General features: G+C 50.3%; 1 protein-coding gene and 1 long non-coding RNA gene across 2 annotated transcripts; both read left to right on the forward strand.

Annotated features, from left to right (window-relative positions):
* Positions 1-411: 411 nt before the first annotated feature.
* On the forward strand, positions 412-1294 carry LOC138916778 (uncharacterized). The gene is made up of 3 exons (XR_011424204.1): positions 412-532; positions 926-1035; positions 1182-1294. It is a non-coding gene; the product is annotated as an uncharacterized lncRNA (long non-coding RNA).
* Positions 1295-2432: 1138 nt separating this feature from the next.
* Positions 2433-19256, forward strand: LOC138916550 (transcription factor SPT20 homolog). Its single transcript, XM_070229188.1, has 3 exons — positions 2433-2607; positions 8919-9583; positions 18942-19256. The coding sequence occupies exons 1-3, from the start codon at positions 2433-2435 to the stop codon at positions 19254-19256; spliced, it is 1155 nt and encodes a 384-aa protein (XP_070085289.1).
* Positions 19257-21472: the final 2216 nt, after the last annotated feature.

A 21472-nucleotide genomic window follows, 5' to 3' on the forward strand; every position in this document is an offset into this window, starting at 1 on the left:
TGACCTCCACCCCTTGACCCGACAAGTGAAAAGGTACCCCAAAACAGCTCTCACTGGGGTCCCCCCTGACAAAGTGCGCCCCCATAAGACCTGTTGAGGGTCCACCCCCAGCTGAGTGCGGTGGGAACACAACCGGTCGCCGCTTGGACGCTGGAGTCCAGCGCGGGCTCATAGGTAATTACACCTCGGGCAGGTGTTGGGCTGAAACAAACAGAAGCCAGAGACGCCCTGGAGCGGGTGGGCGTCCCGGAGGTGGCGACATGCAAGCAGTGACTGGAGGCTGGGAAGGCGCCGGTGGTGCAGGAGGGGACCCCCGAGGCAGGCAAAACCTTGGCTGTCCCGGACCAGGAGGCGGCCGCCGGTCCTGGAGTGGAGGAGGCGGGGCGCGCAGGGTGTGGGAGGGCACGCACTCAGACATCTATCGATTGCTCGGTATTTATTGAGCGCCTGTCCCTGGCACTGGGGACTTAGCTCCACGAAATGGGACAAGGACCCCTGCCCCGGAGCCCACGAGCTGTGGGAGACTTTGAAGGTAGTTATTTTTGGGAGAGGTGTGACCGGATAGCCCAGACATTTCTAAAACCCCTCCCCCAGGGCTGTCCCATGGACAGTGAGGGCGGCCCCTCCTCCATCTTGGAGCCCCCAGCCATCCAGGCCTCTCAGGGCCACTCTGAGGCTCTGAGAGGGGCTTCGGCCCCCCGGAAGTGCAGCCCCTTCCCGTGAAGGGAGGGGTGTGGGAGGCGGCTGTCAGCCTCCCCTGGTTGAATGAAAAGTCACCAAAAACGCAGCAGGCATGATTGGCCTCCTGGGCCAGGGTGGGCACTCAGGACCCCAGAGCTCTGAGTGGGAGTGGGGGAGGACAGCGGGCAGCAGGTGGGTGCTGGGTAAGGCTCCCAGGGGCCCTCCTCCCCTTTCTCATACTCAGTTCTCCAGACCAGTCGGTGCTGCCTTGAGGCTCAGAGTTGTGCACATAGTAGGTGCATAGGAAGTGTTTGGGGCGCCTCCCTCGCTGGCCTGAGGAGTGTCTGGGCAGTGGTGAGCATATGGGGTCTGTGTGGGGGGAGAGTGTCCCTGGCTCAGAGCCAGCACAAACATCTTTTGGGGAGTGAGGCTCTCCCGGAAGGAAGCGCTGGTAACCCAGGGGCTATTTGGGGCTGGTCCTTCCTCCCTCCCCTCACAAGCTGGGCCCCAAGGAGGCGCGTCCTGCTGAGAAGACAGGTGCTGGCCGGAGGTGGATGGTGGATCTGAGCTCTGGGGGGTGCCGAGCCTGGATGCATGGCCAGGTCAGTGGTGCATTGCGGGGTGTGGTGGGGGCTTGCTGGGTTTGACCTCACTCCGTGTCTGAAAAGTGGGGGAGGCCAGGCCCTGAAGGGGGGCAGGAGGATTCCGACTGAGCCCCCAGAAGCTTGCCAGGTGGCCAGAGGAGGTACGTGACGCCCTTGGGCAAACACAGACAGACCTGAAGGGCCTGTGACCTGCAGGACTGGCGGGTTGTCCCTCGTTAGATAGAGGAGCTGTCACTTGGGAAGGGGGGGCAAGGATGCCCCACGAGGCTTGTCCCCTGCCAGGCCCAGGATGAGCCCAGGGGAGAGGAGAAAGGTGGAGGGTGTCCTGCAGGAGGGGGTGTGGCCTTCTCCTCCTCTGCCCAGCCCTGATGTGGTCAGTGTCTGCATGTGGCCTGGGGATGCCCTTGGCCCCTAAGAACTCTGGCTGTGCCCTAGGCAGCTCCCAGGCAGGCCTGAGCAGGCGGCAGTAAATGAGGGGCAGGTGTCAGTGTCCTCGCCCCCTTCTAGAAGCTGCAGGTGAGTGGGTGTGTGGGGCGCCTGGCCAGGGGACAATGTTTGGGCATGACTGTTTTATAACCCTGATGGTCATTTTTTCGTGCAAATGAGCACTTAAAACCTGTGGTTCTGCAACAGTGGGGCTGAGGGGTTGGGTGGTACCATTTCTGGAGGGAACAGTGACTTTCCAAGGCCACCAGCTCTGCTGCCTAGGTTCTTTCCAGCCCGAAGTTGGGGTGGGGTGGGGAGGAGTGCTGGATTCTATGCCCTCCCTCCTTCGCCCATCTCCCTTGCGCCCCAGCAGAGGCCGGTCTCAGCGCCTGCCTGGGGCAGTGGGCCCTCAGGCTCGCCGCCCCCACCCCCTCCGCCCCGCCCTGCCCTCGCCGGGTCAGCTCCTCCGGCGGCCAGCATCTCCGGGGCGCGGAGGGGTGGAAAGGCAGGGGTGGCCTGGGGGCGGGCCGCGCGTGGAAGGGAACCCCTCGCGGATTTCCAGCTCCCCAGCGGGGCCGGGCTTCAGGCAGTGGCCGTCGTGCCAGGTGGGGCAAGGTCCGAGGGCGGGCTGCCTCCTGGGCCCCGGCTCCTGGCAGGTGATCGCGGTCGCGCCTGCCCGGATGCCGCCTTGGGGTCCTCGGGGTGGAGCAGGACCCTCGTATGGCTCGGGGGCGCCAGGGCCGCGTCGGGGTCGGGTCGGGCATCCGTCGGCGGGACCCGCGCATCCGGGCGGGCAAGTCGGAGCGCAGCCGTCCGGGCGGTCCGTGCGCGCCCTCTGCCGCCCGCCTCCGCCCGACGCCGCGGCGGACGCCTCCTAACGCGTGCAAGCAGAGAAGTGCGTTCACTTTTTCTCTGGTTGGCCGCTCATGTTCCAACTAACGACATGGAGTGAACACGTGTCCTTGGCGTTGCATTTTCCACAGCCTGACTTTTTAAAGTCAAGGCTAGTTAATAAAGGGCACGTATCAGGTGTTCAAGAAGATGGGTTGTGACAACTGTGTGGGCATGTGTGTATTATCTCTTTCGCTGTCCATAACGAGACCTCGACCGTTTCCATCGCCCCCAAAAGTTCCCGGCCGCGCCTTCCAGCGGGTTCTCTCCTCCCCTCTGACCTGTCACCGCCGGTTAATGTTTCCTGTTCTTGAAGTTCATAAAAATGGAAACTTAGCCGTGTGTTCAAAAAGTGTCTGGCCTTTTTCCATCAAGAAAATGTTGAGATTCATCCATGTTCCTGCTTTCCCACCACCCGATTATAACTATGTGTGTGGTGCTGTGTTACATGGATGTGTGGTGAGATTTGAACCAATTCTCTGTTTTTATATCTTTGATTATTTCCGTGTTTGGCTATTAAAAACAGTTCGGTGAGTGGCTTCTTTCTATGTGCTTTTCATAACACATTTCAGATGATTTTTTTCCCTTTTTTTAAAATTATGATATTAAAAAAGGCTTACGAATAAACACAGACAATGATATAACAAACACCTCGCTCATAGACCCAACTATGTCAGTATCTTGCCATTTTTGCCTCGGATTAGAGCAACAGCCGTGCAGATGCTGGTGCTCTCCTTGTACCTCTGTGGCCTCTCTGTCCGGGGGCAGCGGCCATGCAAGCTGGTGGGGTCTCCCTAGTTGTGTCTTTATCATTTTACTGCATGTATAAATCCTGTGAACAACAGATGGTATTGTCTTGTGTGCTTTTAAATACTTACATGTAGGTATCATGCCGCAACTGTTCTCCTTCAATTTCCCTTTTCTCACATCTGTTTATCCTCCTTGTTGATGGTGGCAAGCCTAGTTCCTCCATTTTTGCTGCTGTATAGGTTTCCATTGAATGAATAGACTGATTACTTGGCCGTTCCTCTATTGACAGACATTTAGCTTGTTTTCAAGTTTTTCTCTTGATGCAGTGGGGCAGCATCCTAGCAGACATCTCCTAGCGCAGGTTCCGCCGCTGCGTCAGCATCGCCTGGGACCACGTTGCACGTGCGGACTCTCAGCCCCCACCCCAAGCCTCCTGAGCCAGAACGTGTGTTTTAAGGAGCCCAGGAGATTTGTATGCATGTTCAATTTTTTGTTTTCCTTTTTTGCATCACTTTAATTTTTACAATTATCATATAGTAAAATCAAGTTTTTAGTTGACATTTTTTATCGTGGTAAGATATACATAACATAACGGTTATAATTTTAACCATTTTTAAATGTACAGCTCAGTGGCATTAAGCACATTCACATTGTTGTGCAACCATCACCACCATCCATCTCCAGAACTTTCCATCTTCCCAAACTGACACTCTGTCCCCATTAAACACTAACTCCCCATCCTCCCCCACCCCCAACCCCTGGCAACCACCACTCTACTTTCTGTCTCTATGAATCTGATTATTCCAGGGACCTCATATAAGTGGAATCATACAGTATTTGTCCTTTTGTGCCTGGCTTATTTCAGTTAGCACAATGTTTTCAAGGTTCATCCATGTTGTAACATGTACCAGAATTTCATTCTTCTTTATGACTGAATAATATTCCATTGTGTGTACATACCACATTTTGTGTACCCATTCATCCATTCATCTGTTGATGGATATTTGGGTTGTTTCCACCTCCTGGCTATTTTTAATAATGTTGCTCTGAACATTGGTGTACGAGTATCTATCTGAGACCCTGTGTTTGCTTCTTTGGGGGATAGACCCAGAAGTGGGATTGCTGGATCACATGGTAATTCTGTGTTTAACTTTTGATGAACCGACAGTTTTCCACAGCAGCTGCACCATTTTGTAGTCCCACAAACAATGCATCAGGGTTCTGATTTCTCGAAATCCTCAACAAAATGGACTCTGAATTTTAACACGTGTGTAGATTCGTGTACCATCATTATAATCAGGATAGAGAACAGCTGTGCCATCCCGGGACTCTCCCTCATGCTGTTCCTTTAGAGCGACGCCCTCCTTCTGCTCCTACCCCTTGGCACGCACTGGTCTCCTCTCCGTCACTATGGTTTTCCTTTTGAGAACATCGTAGGAACGCAGTCATTGCCGAATGTAAGCTGTCGAGACTCCTCTCGCCTCTGAGGTCGCCAGGTTGCTGTGTGTATCCACAGTTGATCCCTTTTTACTGCCGAGCAGCATTTGACGCCATGTTTAAACCACAGTTTGCACTGTCGCTTGTGGAAGGACATTGGGTCGTTTTCGGTTTTGGAGATTATGAGTAAAGCCACTATAAACATTCCCATGCAGATTTTTGTGTAAATCCAGTTTATCCCTTCTCTAGGATAAACACCAAGAGTGTGCCTGTGAGGTCACGGGGTGGGTGTAGTTAAACCTACCCCCACTACCGGGCCGTCCTCCAGAGTGGCCGCAGCATAACTTGCTCAAAGGTAATTAAGCTTTGAGAGACACTGCCCGGGGACCTTGGGCAGATTCTCTGAGGCGTGTACCAGAAGTGGGGTTGCCAGGTTGCCTCAGCTTTCTGGGTGTTGTTAAATTGCTCTCAGAGTAATTAATCATGCACCAGCAGAGGACGAGAGCTCCACTTTTCAACTTCCTTGTCAGCACGTGTGATTTTAGACATTTCGACTGCAGCTGCGTTGAATTGATAGACTAATTTGGAGGAGGACACCATAGATCTTCTCGCCCCTGTGGATGTATTTAGCTTTTTAACATCCTTCTATGTGACTTTATAATTTCCTCCAGAGAGGTCTATCCATCCTGTTAGATGTATTCCTACTTACCTTATAATTTCTGTTGCTATTGTGAAAGGCTCTTTGTAAAAGTCACAATTTCTGATGTTGTGACTTGTCTATGGCAATGCTCTCGATGGGCGTCTCTGAATTTCCTCATCAGCTCTAACAGACTGCCTGTCGATTCACTAGGATTTTGTAGGTAGACAGTCAAGTCATCTGTGAACCCCCACAGTTTTTGTTTCTTTCCCAACTTGGCATCGCTTGTTTCTTTTCCTTGTCATATTGCGTTGGCGAGGATCCCCTATTGTAATGTTGAATACACACTGTGAAGCTGGGAGTCTCAGCCTGAGTTCTCTAAGAGACGTCTCGAGGCAAAGCTTAGTGCAAATGTGTCAGTGAACAGTCGGTCCTCGGAGGCCAGATGAGGGGAAAGAAGTGGTGGCTGGTTGCTTGTCCACGCAAGCCACCTCCAACATCTCATGGGGACATTGCATCTCAGGACGGTCTGCAAGGAGGGAGAAGGGAGAACGCTTTATCCTTCCTGTCTTCCTCTCTCATAGATCAAAGTGCGCCTCATGGGGAATTTACTTCCCTGCTATTTTGGGTTGTGTGTTAAATCGGCCCCCTGGGCAGCCACTGGAGGGGCCAGAGCTTCTGAGTGTTCACTTACATGTAGGTATCATGGCGTAAAGTTGGACCAGGGTCCAGCAGCTCCTGGGGTTCCTGTTGCTACAGGCATGATGAAGGTGGAACTGAAGACTGGCCCTCTCTGGGAAGCAAGGCAAGGGACTGAGGCTGGGAGGCGGGGTGGTAGATGTGGGAAGGCAACAAGCTGGCTCCTCTACAGTGGACGTCCACTCTGTTAACTGACTAGAAAGGGAATATTCCATGGTTTTCCAGTCTGAACTAGCTGCTCTCCATGCCTAGCCACAAAAGTGTCCTTCTGGACTCTTCCTGCACACCATTAGGCGACTCATTGGGGCATCATGTCCCAAACAGCCATAAGGATTTTCAGCCCCTGGTGCCATGTGCACTTGCCCAGCTGTAGGACCTGGGTCCCTCAGGGATGGAGAGACCCCAGCCCCATACTAACTCTCCTGAAGGCTGTCAAATCAGGAGAGGGGTGTAGGCTGGGAAGTGGGGGTGCCCACGGAGGGGTCTGTTCTCAGGTCACTGGCTCTCTGTCTGGCAGAGGGCGTCTGACCTCCATGAGGACCTTGCTTCGTGGTGGCCCTTTTGGTTTCAAAGGCGCCTGAGTGCCCCTCTGGGCCTCCCACAGCTCCTCAACTGGCTGGAATTTCTGGGGTGCTCTCCCCATCCATCTCATCTTTGGGACCCCCCCCCCCCCCGTTTTAACAGTCAGCTCCACCATGTAGTGTGGCCGGGTCCCTTTGGGGAGCGTTTGTTACTCTCGTCCTTGGTTTCGTGTGGTATCATGGAGACTGTCTGGTTTGGGGGGGCATCTGTGTTTATCCAGGGTACTTTAGGCCCCAAAGCATCACAGCCCCCCAGCAGCACAGGACCTCCTGGTGCTGGCGAGGAAGGTGGCAGAATGCTCCTTGTAGGGGCAGCTCTCGACAACTCATCAGTCGTTCTCCGGTGAGGGCCTCGTCCTCGGGCTGTCAGTCTGTCCCTCGCTTGGCCCGTCCAGAGCAGCCACAGCCCTTGGGCTTCGGACAGCTCTCTCCGTGATGCCCACAGATTTTATCAGCCTCAGGGACATCTCCTTGAGTTGGCTGTACGTGGCCACTGAAATGGAAATCCAGATAGCAAGCCTGCAGAGTGGTTTGTGGGGAGCACGACCTTTGTGGGCCCCTCGGCTCTCTGACCACTGCCACTGCCGGGTCTGCTGAGCCCCTCCCTCCCTCTCCACAGATCTGGGCCCAGCACTTTGTGGGGGGTTGGCACCCTCGGGTGGTCCCGGCTGTGGCCATCAGGGCAGGGTGCCCTTGTGTTTCTTCTGCGGGGACCAGGGGCTCCCCTTGTGCTCTGTCCCATAGGAGAGCCAGCAACAACCCCGGTGCCGCTGGGGCCTTGTCCAGTTGCTGCAGTGGGACCTTCCGTAAATATTACATTCCTCTGGAAGCAGACGCTTTCCTCCCCTGGTTTTTATGTATCACAGCCTTCCTGTTTCCCAGGTTAAGAGGGTGGCTCCGCCCAGACCGAGTGGGTTTCGACGCTGGCTCCCTACCTCTCTGCAGCAGGACGATAGACAAGGTGTCACTGTCTTGTGGTTGCCCTGTGGGGGGCGAGATCAACCCTCTGCCCCAAACTGGCTCAGATGTCAGGACTGAGACATCGCACATACACCCAGAGGGTGGGACAGGGTTCGTCACTCTCACCGTGAGGCTCTGGTGAGCAGGGCAGGCGCCTGGCTGGTCTGGAATGGCTGAATGAAGGGAGGACACCTGCTTTGGATTCTGTCCTGGTTAGGGGAGGGGTCTGGGCTTAGGGTTCTCACCCAGACTGGGGTTTGAGTGGTTTGAGCTTACCCTACCGTGGTGGGCTTCCTCATTGGCTCACACAGTTGTGGGGTAAAAAGAAGGTGGAGGGTGGGGCCGGCCGGAAAGCTGTCAGCAGTCCAACGCCAGAAACAGGGTTGGGCTCAATTCCACCTTCCTCTCTGGGCTTCATTTTACGTCAGTCCCTCAGGGCTGTTGCCAGATCCGTGTAGGAAACCCTCAGAGACAACTTCATTTCCGTCTGGCTGCTTCAGGAAAGACCAGAGGGCCATCGCTGCGGGAGCAGGTGGGTGCCGGAACGTACCCCTCGGCCATCACCAGAGTGTCTTCTCACGGCTGCCTTGCCGTCCACAGAACATTTCCCACGAGGACGGTGGTAGCAGCAGCCTGTTGTCCAGGTGTGGACTTTGAGGTTCTGGGAGGAAAAGTGATTTGCTCTGGGCTGCTCAGCTAGTCCGCGTAGCAAACGCACACAGGGCATTTAGGAGACACGGGGCAGATCAGCCTCAGTCGAGGATGCTGTGGGAAGTCGGACAGGTGGGTTGTTTGCAGGAACTGAGCACGGCCACAGGTGTTATTCCAGTGCACACTCCCCCCACCCACCAGAGAGATGGAAACAGATAAACACACCAACACGGCAATGGGGTCCGAGGCCAGGGGCTTTATTAGATACTTAAAGGACAGAGAGGGGTCTGAGCAAGCAGTGACCGCAGAGCAGGCAGGGCTGAGAGCCACTGCTGCCCTGCTCAGAGGTTCTCAATGGGGAAGTGCCAGGCGAGCAGGGCTGGGGGCGGCCTCCGCTGCAGGTGGCTGGAAAAGATCTCCAGCTGCTGGAGGTGGGCTCTGGAAGGCGTTCTTGGACACAAGTGCCCACAGCATTTCTTGGCAGGAGGTCAAAGAGAACTGGGCAAAGGAGGAGGGTGGGAAACAAAGCACTAGGGTGGCTCAGGTGGTGCAGGGAAAAGGCGGATGATGGCTGTACTGGAACCCGGGACTTCTGACCAGGGATGGCACCGGCTTTGGGAAGGGTCCCTGCAAAAACTGAAAATCAGATCTTGCGCTGGCAGCAGATGGGGACACAGCAGCTGGACTGGGAGCAGCAGGGTTTGCAGCAGCTGGATTGGGAGCAGCAGGGTTTGCAGCAGCTGGACTGGGAGCAGCACACAGGGACACAGCAGCTGGACTGGGAGCAGCAGGGCTTGCAGCAGCTGGACTGGGAGCAGCAGGGCTTGCAACAGCTACACTGGGAGCAGCAGGGTTTGCAGCAGCTGGACTGGGAGCAGCAAACAGGAACACAGCAGCTGGACTGGGAGCAGCCACAGGAACCACAGCCCCCCTTGGAGCCCCCACAGGATCCACAGCCCCCCTTGCAGCCCCCACAGGAGCCACAGCCCCCCTTGGAGCCCCCACAGGAGCCACAGCCCCCCTTGCAGCCCCCACAGGAGCCACAGCCCCCCTTGCAGCCCCCACAGGAGCCACAGCCCCCCTTGCCACAGCTCGAGCAGGAACAGGCTGGCACACAGCAGCACACGGGCTTGCAGCAGCACACGGGCACACAGCAGCTGGAGCCACAGCCCCCACAGCTGGAGCCGCAGCCCCCACAGCTGGAGCCACAGCCCCCACAGCTGGAGCCACAGCCTCCAGAACAACCACAGCAGCCCATGGTTCTGGTGAGTTGAGGGTGGAGCAGGTCAGAGGAGCAGGTAGAGAAGGGAGGGTCAGGTGTGGAGTCCCCTTGGCCTGGAGCCCTTTATACACCTGTCCAGGGTCAGGTGTGATGCTGGGCACATGGTCACTTCCTGGTTCCTGTTTGTGCCATGTTTAGGACCTCTTCCTCCTTGTTTTCCTCTCGTATCAGCCCCTGGTGTAAGGTCCTCTTGCCGTTAGCTGCTCTGGGTCACTCCTCAGGACCCCGCTTTCTTGCTGAATCCGTATCCAAACTTGAGGGAGGTACCTGAGGGTCCAGCCCATTTACCTTAACTACAGAGTCTCATTGATTAGAAAATGATGTATTTCAGCTGTACAAAGGATATGGGTAATAATATATCAAATAAACCTGTAAAAAACACCCAAGCTATGAAAAAAATCCCAACAATCGATGAAGCCCCCTTCATGCATTTCTCTGCGATATTTCCCTCCCACCCTGGATAGATTCCTGAACTTGGAATTCATCACTACCACACAGTCTTTACATTCTTACTAAATATGTATGTTTTTAAAACATACTATTTGCATGCTTTAAACTTTAGTTGGTAATACAGTATATTTCTCCTTCTGAAAATTGTTTTCAAAAAAACCAGTGTTATATTAAGAGATTTCTCAAGGTGATACATATGGCGCTAGTTTACCCATTTTCTTATTTTTTGTGTCTAGGTTCCTAAATAAGATCGCTCCGTGGTTTTCGTTTCTCCTGGGCTCCCCCTCCTTGGCATCAAGCCCCTTCTAGCCTCATATTTGACGAGGTGGGCCTGTCCCTTTTCTCCACGCTACAACGTTTGTACACATCAGGAATTGTTCATTCCTTGACCATTTGGGGGAGCCTGTTTGTGAGGGGGTCCAGGTGGAGGCAGTGAGTGTGGGAGGGCGAAGTCTGACTCCGCCAATTTACGTGGCGGATACAGCCCTGGTGCTTTTTCTGTTTCTGCTCAAGATGAGATGTCATTTCACCCATGCTTTTGGATTTGTTGACAGACCCCTTTTCGCAGCAGCCCCTATTTCCAGAGCTGCGATGTGTGTGGCTGGGGAGTGTCCTCTTCTCCGTGTACACCTTGTCCTTTTCTGATCAGTGTCACTAGATGCTGTCCACTTCCGCCCTCCTCAGAGGACAGCCTCGGGTCTCGTTCATCTTCTTTATTGTCTGTTTTCAAACCTGTTTTATTTGTTTTTTGCTGTTGCCTTTACTTCTTTCCTCCTGCTCTATTATTTTTCTCTGTTCCTCTTACACGTTCTTAATATGGACACGTTGCTCGTTCATCTCCAATCTTCCTTTTTCTGGCACAGGCGTTTAGGGCTGCACGTTATTTTAAGGTGGAGTTTTTGTTCGATAGCCCCTGTTTTTATACATAGTATTCTCATTTTTGGTCAAGTCTAACTATTTTCTAATTTGTCTTCTGATTTTATATTTGGCCGTGAGTTTGCTACCCGTGTTTGAAACATTCCAAACGGTCGGGGGTTTGCATTGATCCTGTGGACTGACTCCTAGCAGGATGTGCTGCCGTCCGAGCAGAGGCCTCGAGGTCTGAACTCTGTCGAGACTCCCCCGGGAGCTGGCACGTGCGAAAGAAGTGTAAACAGCCCGTCTGTGTTAAGACCTGTGTGTTCTGCAGGCTCTGTACACACTCTCCATCACCTACGGTGTCCTGGAAACACTGCAACCTTAGGAACTTTTGTTTGCTCTACCATCAGTTACTAACATAAGCGTGCTAAAAACCTCCGACTGTGATTCGGGAGTTTTAAATTTCTTGTAATTCTTCCAGGGTCTTTTCCCCAGTGGAATTCAAGGCTCTTTTAAGAGGCCCACACGATTTGGAAGCGTCCTGTCCTCCCGGCTAATTGCTATCCAACGTTGTTTATCTCCTGCCCCTAGTCACACCTCGAGGTGCCTTCTGAGGCTGACGTGTTCCTTCCAGTGGTTGTGGCTGGTGTCCCTGCCCACCCAGGTTCTCGCAGCCTCCTGTGTCCTTCTGTTTTAGGGTTGTCTCTCGTGACTGGGTGAGCCGCTTAAAAACGCCCACATTTGGGGGTTTCTGTCTTTTGTCGGCTGAATGCACTAGACCACTATGATTTCTGGCTTAGGCTTGTTCCTACCATCCTCCGCACATAACTGTCCTATTTCAATGCCTTCTTCCCACCCCCTCCTTCCTGGGGTTTTTAAAGATTCTTCTTTTTTTTTTGCCCTGACTGATCTAGAAATAATACACTATCTTCCCTGTTTCAGTGACAACCGTATACTTTTCACACGTAATTTAGAGGAAACACTGTCTGGATGTGACTGACATCTCCCCCTGCCCCACAGAAGCGTGTGAGGGACTCAGGACCAGCCTGCTCTGCGTGCTCCAGGTTGTGCGTGGTGTTCTTGGGGTCTTGGCTCCGCCTTGTTTTTCTGTTCCCTCGTTGCTCATCATCGTCCATTTACACAGTGAGTGTTGACCCATACTCACCACATGTCCACCAACAATCTACTCTCTCCTTCCTCCCCTTCCTCCTCCCTCCTGGGCTCACTTTCCTTCTTCCTGAAGGACGTCCTTGAGAAGTTCCTGTGCTGAGGTCCCTTACTTTTATTGTGTTATTGTTAATGTCTTTTGGGTTTGTTAATAGTTGCTTTCTGTGCTTTGGTGCTCCTGTCTTGGGTGCACAGATATTTATAAGTGTAATGCCTTCTTGGTGGAGTGTCCCTTTAATCATTATATATTGCCCCTCTTTGTCTCTCTTTACCTGTCTTATCTTGAAGTCTGTTTTGTCTGATATAAGTATTGTGACACCTGATTTCTTTTGTTTGTCATTAGCTTGGAGTATTGTCTTCCATCCCTTCACTCTGAGCCTGTGTTTGTCATTGGAGCTGAGATGTGTTTCCTGGAGGCAACAAATTGTTGAGTCTTATTCTTTAATCCATCCTGCCACTCTGTGTCTTTTTATTGGAGAATTCAATCCATTTATGTTTAGGGTGATTTTCAATATATTAGGGCTTAATGCTGCCATTTTATCACTCGTTTTGCAGTTCTGCTGCATTTCCTTTGTTTCTCGTCCTGTGTATTTTGGTCTACCAATTGAGTTATGTAGTTTTTTATGTTGTGTTTCTTTGTTTTCTCCTTATTTATTATTTGTGTGTCTGTTCTGCTTTGCTGTTTAGTGGTTACCATGAGGTTTGTATTCAAAGTCTCATAGATGAGATAGTCCATTTTCTGATGACCTCTAATTTCCTTAGACCAAGCCAGTTCAGTCCCTTTCCTCTTCCTGTCCTAAGTTATTTTTCTCACATCTTATTCCATCTTTCGTTGTGAGTTTGTGATTAAAATGGCAAGGTTATCTTTGTTTTTGGTGTTTTCCTTCCCTTTATCTTTAATGCTATTCTTGAGTATTTGCTAACCTGTTCTCATGTATAGCTACAATTTTCTGATTTTGTCTACCTATGTATCTCCTTACTCTGTGCTTTGTAACTTCTTTTTCCCTTTTTTTTTTTCAGGTATGAGAGCCTTCTTGAGGATTTCTTGTAGGGGGTGGGTCTTGTGGCTTATGAACTCCCTTAGGTTTTGTTTATCTGGGAAAGTTTTTATTTCTCCATCATATCTGAAGGATATTTTCACTGGACAGAGTATTCTTGGCTGAAAGTTTTTGTCCTTCAAAGATTTGAATATGTCATTCCAGTCTCTCCTAGCCTGTAAAGTTTCTGCAGAGAAATCTGCTGAAAGCCTGATGGGGGTTCCTTTGCAGGTTATTTTCTTCTGCCTTGCTGCCCTGAGTATTTTTTCTTTGTCATTCACTTTTGCCAGTTTCGCTACTATATGCCTTGCAGTAGGTCTTTTTACATTGACATATTTAGGAGCTCTGGTAGCCTCATCCACGTGGATTTCCTTCTCCTTCCCTAAGTTTGGGAAGTTCTCTGCTATTATTTCTTTGAACAAGCTTTCTGCTCCTTTCTCCTTCTCTTTCCTTCTTGAACACCTATAATTCTTAGGTTGCATTTCCTAATTGAGTCAGATATATCTCAGAGACTTTCTTCATTTCTTTTTAGTCTTAATTCTCTCTCCTCCTCTATTTGGAGCATTTCAACATGTCTATCTTCGATTATGCTGATACTCTCCTCTGTGATGTCTGCTGGAGTGTTCAGGGAATCCGTATTTTGTTTTATTTCTTCCATTGTGTCTTTCATCTCTACTATTTCTGATTGATTCTTCTTCATAGTTTTAATCTCTTTTGTGAAGTAGTTCTTCCCAAATGCATTGAATTGTTTCTCTACGTTCTCTTTTACCCCATTGAGGTTTTTGATGATAGCTATTTTGAATTCATTGTCACTTAGATTACATATTTCTGTGTCCTCAGGACTGATTTCTGGGTGGTTGACATTTGCTCTCTGGTCTGGAGCTCTAATATAATGTTTTATATTACTTGAGGGCGTGGCTCTGTTCTTTCACATCCTGGCATTATTTGGTTGCAGTTACAATCTATCGCCACTGGGTGGGGGTCAAGAGCCGTGTATTCTGAGCCCTCCGCTTTCAGCTGAGATCCCAGGAGCTGGAGCTGGCATTGGTGGGGGTTGGGGGGAGGGGTGCTTTCTCCTGCGTGCTCTTGGGGTTTTCTCTCTCTGCTCTGTCTGCTCTCCTGGGGTGCTGGCTTGATAAGGTCGCCCCCTGTGAGAGCTTTTGCCCCAGTAGAGGGCTTCCCTCTAGGCTGCAAGGGCCCTCAGGGACCTTTGATGTTCCCGCAAAGGAATGTCACCTCCCCCTTCCCTCCTTCACGGAACCTCCCACAGTCCCAGGTCCCAGTCTTTCGGGGAGGGAGAAAAGTTTTCTCTTACCCCATTCCACCTCCTCTTAGGGGGGGGTGCCAGTCTTTCTGCCTTCCATCGTATGGCTATGTGGATGTCTCAGACGTCTTTTGTGCTGTGTTTGGATGTCCTCTGTTGGAGTGTGAATGTCTTTTTCTTGTGTGGTGGAGGGGAGAGGTTACTGGGGAAGCTCACTCTGCCATGATGCTGATGTCACTCTGGGAACTTTAATTTTTAATAAATTGAACAGGGAATAGGCTCACTTGATACAGAAAATTAAAATTAGATGTCTATCTCACACCCCCTACAATTCAGATGGATTTCTGATCCGAAAGTATGTACACAAGTGAAAGAAAAAATGTACGATTGTAGAAGATAATGTTGGAGGTCATGTTTGTTATCTTAGGGCAGGAAGGCAATTCTTAAATGTGATCCCAGAGCATAAGTGAGAGATAGGAAAATACTGGGCTTAACCACCCCAGAGAAACACTCCCACAGCCCGGTGGTATTTAGCAGGGTTGAGTATCCGTGTATCCGATGACATGTGGATCCCACCCCTGGGTAGGTACCCCAGAGAAACACTTCTACAGATGCCACAGAGCAAGGATATTACTCCCAGTGTTTTCCGTGGTAGCAAAGAGCTCCCAAAAGGGCAATGGACGCCTGCAAAGTGTGGTACAAATACAATGAGCACTCTTTGGGGCCAGAAATAGTGCATTTTCATGTAGCCATGCAAGTCAATCTCAGAAGCACCAGATTTGCTAAAAACAAGTGAAGAAGCAGAACTAACTTTGTAATCATCATGAATGTAAATAAGTGTAGACACTGGAAAAATACTACATATTTGTCATGATTCTATGCACGCATATGTAAATAAACTAACAGAAGATGGGTTGGAAAGATATGCACAAGGATGGGGTCCTCTCCTGGGGTGGATGATGGGGTCGGGATGACGATGACAAAGGAGAAAATGTAAATAACAAGACAGGGAGGATTCATTAACTGACGGTTACGATGCACACAATTCTCGGCACGTATGTGATGCATAAATATGTCTCTATTTGGATGTCTGTGGATGCACGTACTAATTTACAAAAAGATGTGTGATTCTTTTACAACCACAGAGGTTAAGTCCATATGTACTCAGTGAAGAGTAAGAACCCTATAGAGATCAAAGTGAGATCTTGCCTTCTCCCTTCTCACCTCGTCCAATCTGGAAGAGGTAACCGCTGTTCACGGCTGGAAGACGCGTGTGCTTTAGCCTCCTGTGCTGCCGTGGGAGCTGCGGGGCATCTCACTGTTCAACGTGCTTGTTTCCACCTCATTCTTTTAAGCAGCGGTCACACAGGTGCTGTATTGGTCAACGTCTTTTGTTTCTTCATTTCTAACCACTGGGGAATTTTCTAGCGGCCTTTCTGTGGTTGGTTTCCAGCTTGTTTCCACTGTGGACACAAAGCATGCTCTTTCTGGCTTCTGCCCTTTGAATTTGTTGAGACTTACTTTATGGCCAGGCTTTGTTAACTTTCGTCAATGTTCTACATGTGCTTAAACAGCATACGTACTCTGTAGCTGGTGGTGCACCGCTCTCTAAGTCATTTTGGGTGAGTTCGTTAATTTTGAGGTTCAGATACTCCAAATCTGCTTGATATTTTTTTGTCTGCTGGTGTGTAAACTACTGGGCTAAGAATGCTAAAATCCTTCGCTTCCACTATGAATACGGTTTTCGCCCTGTAGTTGGTCACACTTTGAGGCCATTTCTTCATGTGCACACAAAATTCAGATGGTTAGAACTCTTAGTTTGTGGAAGTGAGACTCTTTATCTCTAGAAATTCCTTTGGGTTTTATATTTTTTTGCCCAGGATTACTAGAGCTTTCTCTGCATGTTATGTCCTTTTCCATCCTTTTATTTTTAACTTTTCTATATCCTTATGTTTAAATGTGGCTTTTGAATTTACGTGTAGTTGGGTTTTTAAAAATCGAGTGTAGCAATCTTTTTATTTAAACTAGCCTGTGGTGTCCTCTTCCTTTTAGTGTAATTTCTGGCACATGTGGGGTTTCAGTCTACACTTTATCTTGGATGTAACATTGCATCATCAGGTCTGTTTCTTTTCTCTCTTTCCCTGCATTCTTTTGGATCGATTTGTGCTTTTCCTGAATCCATTTCTCCCTGGAAGGTGTGACCGTCACCCACAGCTCTGGCTTCTCCTCTGGGGACTCCGACTACACATCTGTTGGGTCTTCTTGGCCTGTTTTCAGTATTTGTCACTTTCTCTGGAATCCTCTTCTCTCTTTCTTCATTTCTTTTTTACTTTCAAAATTTGTTGTGCTCATCAGCTCTCACGTTCCTTCCATTTCAGTCTTTATTTCCAAAATGATTTTTTCCTCTAATTTTCCCTGGAGTGCTGTCACCTTGTTTCTCAAATATTCTATTTCGGACCCATGTTATTCGTGTATGTCTCCTGTAATTTCTTCTCATTGTTTGCTGGCTTGTTTTGACGTGACCGGCTACGTTTTGGCCTGTTTTACTGCACGCCTCTCTGCTGTGCGTTCATGGTCCCTGAGGATTCACTGAGGGCCGTGCGCCCACTGCCCACCGGAGGGAGGAAGACCCTCCCAGTCTCCTGTGCTGAGCTCCAGCTGTGTGCTGTGCTTCTCCAGCCAGCACCTGCTGGCTCTTGAGGTTCCCCTGTCTTCAGTCTGTCACCTGTCCCCTTGCTTTCTCCTTCATAGAGGCCAATACATGAGGACTTGTGGTTCTCGGAAACTTGTGGTTTGGGGTCAACCTGGTTTATTATAAATTTCAACCATGAATTTTTGGTTTTGCTTTAGTTGCTTTGTCTGCTTTTATGTGGGGATAGACGGGTATGCAAAAACTCCACTTCCCCCACTCTGCCACCTTTCCAGAATTCCCCTATTTGAATTTTTGACCAAAACATCTTAAACAATATTTTCTTTCCACATCATCAAATAAGCAATGACCACATGCCCTACTAAGATGAAACCTCTGGCACTTTCATTCCCTCTCCTCATCTCCGAAATGAAATTGATATCATATATGATTTTGTTTCTAGATTGTTTCCTTTTTTTTCCTTTCATTGTCTCTCTCTCACCTTAGGAATCCTTTCTTCATAATTACGTTAGAGTTCCCCACCCTGTTATCAAGAGTTACTTAGCTTTTGCCATAGGTTTTATTGGAATTCGTTGCTCGCCTATGTTTCTGCATATTTATTTCCCTCTATCTTTCGTTCAGTGTCCATTTGGCTGGAGGACTTCCTCCAATAACGTTTGTCCTCTCCTTCCAGAAGTGGTGTCATTTCTCAAACCTTGCACATGTGACTTGTTCTGAGAATGGTCTTAATCCGGTGGCATGCCAGCAAGAAGGAGTTTTACTTTCCGCAGATTTCCCCCCAAATTCTCCACATTGAACGTGCCCTTCCTATCAGGAGACTGGCCTCTTGTGGCACTATGGGCAGTGCTGTAGCTTTCTGATGACTCTCCAGGTCAAATTCTAAACTTCTAATTTTGCATTTGAGTCACAGGTGGACTGTGGCTCCATGGGTGGCATCCTGGTGTTTCACTTCTCCCTCGCTGACTCAGCCTGCTCTGGGTCCTTCCAAGGATCAGCGTTACTGGACTGGGACCTGGGAGGAGAGAAGGGAGGGAGACCACGTGTCTCTAACTCAGCTGGGTGTGCACACCAGGTCCCTGTTCGGTTGGTTGTCAGTCAGAACCTGTCTGCCCGTCACTGCCTCCTGTGGCGGACACCCAGTGCCCACCCCCCGGGCCAAGCCCGTGCATCCTGAAAGCAGAGACGGTGAAGGTGTTTGGTGTCCGCTGGGAAGATAGAAGCCCGTGGATGGTTCTCTGGGAACGCACCAGGCATTCTGCCACAGATCTCCCAGCATTGCTGACGGCTCCAAAAGCACATTTACGAGGAAGTGGCTCATTTGTCACCACACAGGAAAGCGGTTGAAAAGAAAGAATTGCACCAAGTACACAGTTGGCTTACAGAGGCAGGAGAAGTTTTATTAAGGGGAAATTCAGTTGTTCTTTTTTTAAACAGATGAAGTTGGAGGTAACAGGAGGAAGGAAACTTGCAGGGAGAGGTGGGTCCTGGGAAGGAGGACACGGCCCAGAAGGGTCCAGGTCCAATGGCCGAGACGCCAGGTTACAAGAGTCCTCAGCAGTCACACAGAAACACGGCCTTGCAGGGTCGGAACTTGCGTCTTAGCCAGTCCGGGAAGAGGCAGAAAATGATGCACACGTGAGTTGTGAAGGCCAATTGCAGTAGCCAGCTGGCACCTGCTTCTAGGTGGAGGCATCTCCGGCATCTAGGAAATTTACTTCTCCTGAGCGAGGAGGATAAACACAGGTTCCAGAGGGAGAGCTGAGCCGTGGAGGGAGACGTGTGTGTGAATGAAGAGTAGACGGTTGTGGGAGGATGGGGAAAAGAGCTGATTTAGGAAAAAGAGAAGACTATGGGTTTCACCAAACATTGAGAAACCGAAGGTCTGGGTTCAGGGCCTCAGATCTTGCACTGGCAGCAAACGGGGACACAGCAGCTGGACTGGGAGCAGCAGGGCTTGCAGCAGCTGGACTGGGAGCAGCACACAGGGACACAGCAGCTGGACTGGGAGCAGCAGGGTTTGCAGCAGCTGGACTGGGAGCAGCACACAGGGACACAGCAGCTGGACTGGGAGCAGCAGGGTTTGCAGCAGCTGCACTGGGAGCAGCAGGGTTTGCAGCAGCTGGACTGGGAGCAGCAAACGGGGACACAGCAGCTGGACTGGGAGCAGCCACAGGAGCCACAGCCCCCCTTGGAGCCCCCACAGGAGCCACAACCCCCACCGCAGCCATAGCTGCCTTTGGAGCCCCCACAGGAACCACAGCCCCCACAGGATCCACAGCCCCCCTTGGAACCCCCACAGGAGCCACAGCCCCCACAGGATCCACAGCCCCCCTTGGAACCCCCACAGGAGCCACAGCCCCCCTTGCAGCCCCCACAGGAGCCACAGCCCCCCTTGCAGCCCCCACAGGAGCCACAGCCCCCCTTGCAGCCCCCACAGGAGCCACAGCCCCCTTTGCCACAGCTCGAGCAGGAACAGGCTGGCACACAGCAGCACACGGGCTTGCAGCAGCACACGGGCACACAGCAGCTGGAGCCACAGCCCCCACAGCTGGAGCCGCAGCCCCCACAGCTGGAGCCACAGCCCCCACAGCTGGAGCCACAGCCTCCAGAACAACCACAGCAGCCCATGGTTCTGGTGAGTTGAGGGTGGAGCAGGTCAGAGGAGCAGGTAGAGAAGGGAGGGTCAGGTGTGGAGTCCCCTTGGCCTGGAGCCCTTTATACACCTGTCCAGGGTCAGGTGTGATGCTGGGCACATGGTCACTTCCTGGTTCCTGTTTATACCATTTTGTTCCTTTGCCAGTGCTGTCCTGGCTCAGGGTGCAGCTACTTTCCTTGTTTCCTGTTTATCCTCTTCCCCTTCTGTTTTGGCCCCTATAATTAGAACCTCAGCTCCTGGCTGCCTGTGTTTCCCCAGGGGCCCCAGGACGCTGGTCACCTGCCCTCTCTGCTGACCGCAGGTGCTCCACCTGTGCTGAGTTGACTTCTCCTTCACAGTAGTCATCGAACATGTTTATATTTTAAAAATCATCCGTGGTCTTAAAGAGCTTCTTCAAGGCGAGGGAAAACAGGATTGAAACAAAAAAACAGCCCACTAATTGGGAAAAAATATTCACAAGTTATTTATCCGACAAAGGGTTAATCTCCATAATATATAAAGAACTCACACAGCTCAACAACAAAGAATCAAACAACCCAATCAAAAAATGGGCAGGGGACATGAACAGACATTTCTCCAAAGAAGATATACAGATGGCCAATAGGCACATGAAAAGATGCTCATCATCACTAATCATCAGGGAAATGCAAATCAAAACTACACTAAGATATCACCTTACACCTGTTAGAATGACAAAAATATCCAAAGCCAAGAGTGACAAATGTTGGAGAGGCTGTGGAGAAAAAGGAACCCTCATACACTGTTGGAATGCAAACTGGTGCAGCCACTATGGAAAACAGTATGGAGATTTCTCAAAAAGTTAAAAATAGAAATACCTTATGACCCAGCCATCCCACTACTGGGTATCTATCCTAAGAACCTGAAATCAGCAATTCCAAAAGTCCCATGCACCCCTATGTTCGTCGCAGCATTATTCACAATAGCCAAGTCATGGAACCAACCTAAGTGCCCAGCAACTGATGATTGGATAAAGAAGGTATGGTATATATATATATATACCATGGAATACTACTCAGCCATAAAAAAGGACAAAGTCGTCCCATTCACAACAACATGGATAGACCTTGAGGGTATTATGTTGAGTGAAATAAGCCAGACAGAAAAAGACGAACTCTGTGTGACTCCACTCATAGGTGGTAGTTCACATATAGACAAAGAGAACTGATCGGTGGTTACCAGGGGAAAGGGGGGGTGGGGGGAGGGCACTAGGGGTGAAGTGGTGTACCTACAACATGACTAAAAATAATGTACAACTGTAATTTCACAAGGTTGTTAACTATCATAATCTTAATTAAAAAAATCATCTATGGTCTTTACTGGAAACAATAAAAATCTAAAGAAAACACATTATATATAATCCTGTCACCTGGAGATGACATTTCAGTTGATCGTTGTGGGCATGAGTGAGTGTATATGTATTAATTTTGCCTCAGTTTACCCACGCTTTTGTCAGCTTTCTGGGGATACACTTTCCTTTACTATATAAATAAGAATAATCTACCCCATCCCGGTATTGAGAAGGGAATCCCTTCCCCTGCTTGAGTATTTCTGAAAATCTCACAAATTTCTCTGGTTCCTATTTTCTCCCTTCTCCACTCAGATCGTTCACTCAGCCTGAGGCTGCTTCTCCCATCTGCTGAGTCCGCCTCTCTCCTCAGCTTCACTCCTTGGGAGAAAGAAGGCTCCTCTCTCATCACTAAGCCATTGCTAACGCAAGCCTCCTTGGTTGAAGGGATGGTCATAAACCTGGAGGAGAGCATAAGAGGATT

Source organism: Equus caballus, chromosome 12 (assembly GCF_041296265.1).
Source record: "Equus caballus isolate H_3958 breed thoroughbred chromosome 12, TB-T2T, whole genome shotgun sequence".
Lineage (NCBI taxonomy): Eukaryota > Metazoa > Chordata > Mammalia > Perissodactyla > Equidae > Equus > Equus caballus.

Coding starts and splice junctions, on each gene's coding strand:
- LOC138916550 (XM_070229188.1), top strand. CDS start 2,433: ATGGCTCGGGGGCGCCAGGGCCGCGTCGGGGTCGGGTCGGGCATCCGT. Junction 2,608..8,918: donor TAACGCGTGCAAGCAGAGAA/GTGCGTTCACTT, acceptor ACTTCTGACCAG/GGATGGCACCGGCTTTGGGA. Junction 9,584..18,941: donor CACAGCAGCCCATGGTTCTG/GTGAGTTGAGGG, acceptor TTGCACTGGCAG/CAAACGGGGACACAGCAGCT.